Source organism: Bufo gargarizans, chromosome 8 (genome assembly GCF_014858855.1).
Source record: "Bufo gargarizans isolate SCDJY-AF-19 chromosome 8, ASM1485885v1, whole genome shotgun sequence".
In the NCBI taxonomy this organism is placed as follows: domain Eukaryota; kingdom Metazoa; phylum Chordata; class Amphibia; order Anura; family Bufonidae; genus Bufo; species Bufo gargarizans.
Genome location: NC_058087.1, coordinates 136,955,561 through 136,962,890, shown reverse-complemented (window position 1 = coordinate 136,962,890; position 7,330 = coordinate 136,955,561). Strand labels below are relative to the sequence as shown.

The 7,330-nt window shown below is 43.0% G+C and overlaps 1 protein-coding gene across 1 annotated transcript; it reads left to right on the top strand.

The window, feature by feature from the left end:
• Window positions 1-2,351: 2,351 nt before the first annotated feature.
• On the top strand, window positions 2,352-3,400 carry LOC122945432 (transcription factor HES-5-like). Its single transcript, XM_044304501.1, has 3 exons — window positions 2,352-2,471; window positions 2,903-3,077; window positions 3,186-3,400. Exons 1-3 carry the CDS (start codon window positions 2,415-2,417, stop codon window positions 3,398-3,400), a joined length of 447 nt encoding a protein of 148 aa, XP_044160436.1. The 5' UTR covers window positions 2,352-2,414.
• The last annotated feature ends 3,930 nt before the right edge of the window (window positions 3,401-7,330 follow it).

The following is a 7,330-nucleotide window of genomic DNA, read 5'->3' as shown; positions in this document are numbered from 1 at the left end:
AGAAGGCAAAACAAAATGATGGTGCAGCCATGGAAATATGCAGCTTGAGAAGTGGTGCTATGCTGTCAGCGCACATTATAGTATACAATACTTATATAGAATAGGATGTCATAAAAGCTCCTGTAGGTAGAATGTGTAGGTGTACCAATACGTGTGTCCTTCTGTCTATTATGGGCAGTGGGAGTGGAACCACTGCATCAACCAACAAGGCTAATCCTAAGTGTATTATCCTGGCAGCCCCCCTGGTATTCACTTTTTAACCCCCATACAGGGATTTGGACTTCACTGCAGGGTCCTGGTGTGGGTGACAGCTGGCCCACAGGGGTTAGAAATACTGGTGCAGAGCACCAAGGGATCAGACAAAACCATAGGTCAGCGTGGGCAGAGTATGTGCAAATCCTTGAAACAGGCAGACAGTACATGGGCAAACGGAACAGCACATTTTCATAGGAACTAGCAAGTTAGGTTAACCTATTTCCCAGGCACCTTCTCCAGGGTTACACTACACCCGGAAAAGAAGACTGCCAGCATCAGCGATAATCGGCAGTCTTCTCTTCCGGGTGTAGTGTGACGTAATCGGCGCAGGTGCACAGAGGAAGGAGCTGGCAAGCGCGCGTCTATCAGTCAGTACGCCTGCGCCGATCAAGGAACGTTACGGCGCAGGCGCGGGAATTCAACAGCAGACGGGGTCAGCGGGAGGAGGAGAGCACTCGCTGGCCCTGTCTATCAAGAGAAGATGGGGCGTGTCTAGATGCGGCGGCTACCAGCAAGTGCACGCCCAACTTGCTGGTAGTGAAGAAATTTGCATATGATAAAAGTATGATTTTTACAAGAAATAAGCCACAGACAAAGGTAGGACATGTATGATGTGCAGCTGACATTAGCAAATAGCTAATGTCGGCTAATGAAAATTGCACAATGGGGGATGACAGAAGCCCTTTAATATTAATGCTACATTATTGTTACAGTTATTGCCCTTGCTTTTTTAAACAAGTCTGTGATCATATGTATGATTGTCATTATATGTTATATATATATATTGCTTTCAATCTATCAGTTCAAAGATCTATCTATCTATCTATCTATCTATCTATCTATCTATCTATCTATCTATCATCTCTTTCTCTCTATCCATCCATCCATCCAGATACATGAGTTAGAAATGAGAATCTCACTACAAGTCTTAATCTTTTTGTGCATGAGAATAGTCCTCTCTGTGGATGGGAATGCGAAAAATACTGAATGAACATAGAATGTATATGGTTTTAAAGGATTCATTTTTTGTGGATCGAAAATGGGACATGGGCGTATACATGAAGCTGTAGCCACACACTAGAAGATTTAAATGGCATAACTTAAAAATTACTTATTGTGATTTTTATTTTATTTGCGTTCTTAACTTTTTATGTAAATGTTAACAGATGTGAATTAATAAATTCTTGTTAGAGCACTAAAGAATATATCAGAGCTATTAAAATAAATAATCTTAAAATATACAGGTACAGGTAGGGTACTTTCACACTAGCGTTAAAGTTTTCCGGTATTGACTTCTGTCCTAGGGGCTCAATACCAGATAAAAAACGCTTCAGTTTTGTCCTAATACATTCTGAATGGAAAGCATTCCGTTCAGTATGCATTAGGATGTCTTCAGTTCAGTCACTTCTACGGTATTTGGTCTTAGAAAATACTGCAGCATGCTGCAGTATTTTCTCTGGCCAAAATTCCAGAACACTTGCCGGAATGCCGGATCCGGCATTATTTTCCATTGAAATGTATTAATGCCGGATCCGGTACTAAGTGTTCTGGAAAAACGGATCCAGTTTTCCGGTCTGCACATGCGCAGACCTTTAAAAAATGTGAGCAAAAATAAATACGGCAACGGAACTGCCTGCCGGATTCCTCTAACACTAGTGTGAAAGTACCCTTAGCCTTACATTGTTTTAATCATATTATACTTTGTATATCAATTTATATATTTTTACTATTTCAGGATGTTTTTTCTTTCTTATATTGTTATTTTTTTTTAACACTGTTTTGCATGCTTACAATTTCAGTTTTATTATTAGGAGAGGATGATGTTCCTCCTCGTGTTTATTGTATCAATGTCAGTGTGTAGTGCAAGGCAGCAGATGCACTAAAACCCTTTTTATGGCGTGTTCCTTTCCCACACTTTCATGTCTGTCTATACAATACCAGCTCCAGATGCTATCTTTCTCTGTCACAGTTTACTGTGACACACGTCCATTGTCACCGCTGCTGTGTGATTGGAGGCTGAGTGTGGGAACCTCTTGTAAGTCTGCTCTCCACACGTTATTATTCAGGGAGAGGAGTATATAGAGGGGAGGCTGCTCACTAGTAGTCAGACAGCTCCTGCCTCACACAGCACAAGTCTACAGACCCCCAGACACTGCACCATGGCTCCATGCAGTGTGAGGACCCTGGATCATCAGGCTGGTGGCCAACTCAGAAAGGTAAGAGCCCCCTGTAGTGACAGCATCCCCCCCATATCTCTGACCTGTTATTACACATCTACCACTATTACACTGCAGGACATCTCCTCCTAGTCTTATAATACACAGGCTGCTGTAATACTCCTGTATAGGACTGGAGAGCGGACGTGACCACTGCTACTAATACAATGTAATATTAATCAGTAATAACAGTCTATGCAAAGAGGCATATTCTCTCCCATGGAGCATTGCCCATAAGTCTTCACACCATGCAGTACTTCCATGAAGTCTCCATACAGGACTGGTCTCTCTAAGGAGATCCATCACCCTGCCTGTCCGTAATAATAGTCGTCACTGCCAGTCATTGTCTGTAGTACATTCACCTCACACACTGACAGGAAAGTCGTGCTCTTTACTGAGATGTATTCACCGCCCCGTGTCTTATTCTGCAGCTGAGGAAACCGGTGATCGAGAAGATGAGGAGAGACCGGATTAACAGCAGCATTGAGCAGCTGCACATCTTACTGGAGAAGGAGTTCCAGAGACATCAGCTCCCCTCCAAACCTGAGAAAGCCGATATCCTGGAGATGACGGTCACCATCCTGCAGCGCCACATGGCGGAGAGAAGTAAGTGTCCTGTCCCGGCCCCTCACACCCCTCATATGTTTCTTACTGAGAGCAGATTGCAGCAGGTGATGGACGCTGTCACTGACATGTATGTCTCTCCTGTTTTAGATGTCACAGCCTCCAGCCAGGCCCAGAGAGAAGGCTTCTCCACCTGCGTCCAGGACTCCATCACCTTCCTACCAGTTCAGAATCAACAGGACAACAAGAATATCAGATACTTTAATGAACACAATGTATCCTATGAGTTGTCCACTATGATGACCTCTAATGAACAAAGTCTATTTACTGGCAACAGGAGCAAATCCATTTGGAGACCATGGTGAAAGCTAACCATGACATTGTCTGCATGATGAACTGGTCCAAGACGAATATTTTCTGCACACCTGACAATCCTTTGTAAATTAACTTATGTGTGATGATGATGAGATGTCCACTCCACTAGATAGGTGGTGACTTTTAGAAACCGAAGCTTTCTCATAGAAAGTTGTGTTTTTCCTTAGCTTAGGGAAGTTATATTGAAGTTCCTACATCAGGAACGAAAACGTTAACTGGTTTAGAGTTGCATAGTTTGCATGTATTTTCTCATGCTTATTTATATGGAGTCACATAGTGCCCCCTAAATTATCCTATCAATTTAATGTCCTACAGTATTGTGTACTCAGGTCATGCTGCATCCAAGATAGGTTGAGGGTTATATCTTCCAGTCCATTGTGATGGACTCTAATAATATGTTCCTTTTCTTCTGTGAAGACGTTTTAGCAGTGAAGATGCTATCGTAGGGTTAACACTTATGTGTATTACTTAGGATGACCATGTCTTGGTCCTACTCTTGCTATTTTGAGAGTTGTTGTATTAAAAGAAGGTTTTTCTTTAATGTTTTAATGATAATGACTGTAATTTCTATGAAATTTGTGTGCTCACTTGCTGATTGTTTGAATTAATGCAATTCAGTGGGTGTGTGATATTGCATTGGATGTATTATATCTTATCTGCTGCTCAGTACTTGAAGAAATAAATTCATATTACTTCAGAAAAGTTATCTCTTTCATTAATAAGTTAATAAAGGTGTGCAGAGGTGGCAGTTGTACCTGTCCCTATTGCCGGAGGGGGCCCATTAACTCCTCAGCCAGATCAGTATTATAAATGGGAGGTAGAGGGCATCCAAGATTATAATATGCCCTGTGATCAGATCTGCAAAAACAGTGTTATAACACTGAAATTACATTATATTCCCCTAAAGCAGTTTTTGAGGAATTTAAAGGGGTACCCTCACCTAATAAAGTGTGTTATATGACTAGCATATGCGATGACTTAATGTTCGGTAGGGTTCCATCCTCTGGAACCGCCACCAATTCTGAGAATGAGACTGCGTCACTATCTTTCCTTGAACAGCGGGGCCCAGACTACCCTGTGTGAAGGGAAGTGCAGCCAGCGTCATTCACTTGAATGGCGCTATGCTGCATCTCCCCTACAAAGCAGATGTCGGGGTGCTGCTGTGATAGGGTTGCAATGCCCAATCAGAGCTGCCCCTTCATTCTCAGGGTTACACAGGGTTAGTGAAGTTGGAACCCCAACGATCATAAAGTAATTATATATCCCCTTTAATATTACTAGCCTATAATTGGGAATAAATGGGTGCAAATGAGCTCTAACCCCCAAATCCTAGCCTATAATTAGCATGGGCCATCAATATTTGATCAGTGGGGTTATGATTTGCAGTGGTGTCAACTGCAGTACCAGGCCAGTGTTTTACAGCCTAAATACACAACTAATTTACATATATATGGAGTTAGGGACTGACTGAGTGCAGATATCTTTTCTGCCTCTTCTTGTTTCTTCCTTGAGATTCTTGGTTTGTCAGTATGGAGCTAGGATAAGGAGCAGCCATGCAGTCCTCTCTCACTTGTCACATCTTCACCTCCAGGAGACAAAAAAAACATTCTTCCCTGGCTTTGATGTGCAGAAGTGCATGGCACACTTTCTCACCTCCCAGGATTCCCAGGCTGATCTAGGATTACTGCCTGGGGATTGTTGGTGACTTGGCTTTGTAAATGGAAAAGGACTGAGCAGCATGAGAATACAGTGAGGGTCTCATTACCTGCAGATAGTAAGTATATACAGTATATATATATATATATATATATATATAGTGCATTCGGAAAGTGACCCTTTTACTTTTTCCCCATTTTATTATATTGTTATATTATTTATCCCCCCTCCCTATCATTCTGCACTCAATAACCCATATAGAGAAAGTGAAAACACAATGTTCAAAATCTTTGATAATTTATTGAAAATGAAAAACTAAAATTTAGCATTGACATAAGTTTTCAGACCCTTTACTCAGGACTTAGTTGAAGCCCCTTTGGCAGTGATTGCAGCCTCCAGTCTTCTTGGGTATGATGCCACAAGGTTTACACCTGGATTTGGGGATTTCCCCCATTCTTCTCTGTAGATCCTCTCAAGCTGTTCCCCTTCCCCCTGATTACTCAGTTTGGTTGGGCAGTCAGATCTAGGAAGAGCCCCAGTTTATCCACATGTCTTCCCTTTAAGAATTATGGAGGCCTCTGTGCTCTTGGGCACTTTCAGCGCAGTAGAATTTCTTTGTGCCCTTCTCCAGATCTGTGCTTCCACAGAACCCTGTTTCTTAGCTCTACAGACAGCTCTTTTCTCTCATGGCTTGGTTTTTGCTCTGATATGTATTGTTAGCTGTCAGAATGTCACATTGAGGTCCCGTGCCTGGTGCTGCCCCACTACTTTGGACGGTCACGGGCATCGCTCCACTCACTCTATGTCTGTTGCAGGTCCAGCGCTCTGGCAGTCGTCCGGGCCCCGGTGTCCTGTATGCCTATTGGGGGTATTCTTCATTGAACCTCTGAACCTCACCTCATTCTACATGGTTCAATCCTCCTTTGGTTCTCTGTTCAGTGTTTCTAATATGATAATCACCTTCTGCTGTATATATATATATATACTCTGCAGTTTGCCTATTCTTTGCCTGAGCAATCGGTCGATCTAGCTTGCTAGCCCCTGTGTAAGGTGTACTGTTCCATTTGTCTGCCCATGTACCAAACTCAGGTTGTTTCCTCACTGTGACCCTCCACTGCCTGACCTAACCTGTGCCTGATTAGTGTATTAACCCTTTGCTGCCTGCCCTGACCTTAGACCTGTTTCATGGATTTGCACAAACTCTGCCTGCCCTGACCTCGGTCTGCTGCTGACTACGAGTTTTGCCTGATTTCACGGTGCCCCGCATTGGTGTCTCTGACCCCTGTAGGTCAGCTGTCAACCACAATAGGACTACTCCAGGAGGTAGCAGCCTGGTGGCTCCTCTGAAGCTAAGTTCAGATCCCTGTATAGGGATTAAAGGGCGAATATCAGGGGACTGCCAGGATAACTCCCTTAGGTCCAGACCAAAGTCAAACTAGTTGGTTGACACAGGGATTCCGCACTCACAGACCGTTACAAAGAGTATAATAAAATGTTATTCTGGGAGGGGTAGTGTTCTATGTATAGTGTATAATACAATGTATTATGTCATGTCTAGTAGTCAGGTCATGTTGGGAGGTTTAGTGCTCTATGTATACATAAAATAGAATTGTATTATGCCCTTTCCAGCAGTTGGTCATGTTGGGAGGTTTAGTGTTCTATATATGGAGTATAATTGGATTGTATTATGTCATACCCAGTGGTTAGGTCATGTTGGGAGGTGCAGTGCTGTATGTATAGAGCAGTGTTTCCCAACTAGTGTGCCTCCAGGTGTTGCAAAACTACAACTCCCAGCATGCCTGCACAGCCAAAGGCTGTCCGGGCATGCTGGGAGTTGTAGTTTAGCAACAGCTGGAGTCACGCTGGTTGGGAAACACTGGTATAGAGTATAATAGGTTTGTATAATGGTCATGTCCAGCAGTTTAGTCATATGATGGGTTAAGACTAATGTTACTTTTAGTCACCATAAGCCTTGGAAGCAGAGTATTAGGTCACATTTACACACGACAGATGTCAAGCAAAACATTGGATTCAGTTAGAGATCATCTTCCAAGTTAGACTTGTTCTCACACTTATCTTCCTGCTGGTCAGTGAATGCCTCTATTATATTACCACCCCAGATGTTAGAGATGTGTCTTGTGCAGTTAAATGTGACACACTCCTATTGTCTGTGTCATTTATCTGATGCCTGCTGTGTGTGGGAAAGCCTGCGGACTACAGGGGAGGGGAGGCTTCTGCCCATGTACAGATTTACTACTGCCTGG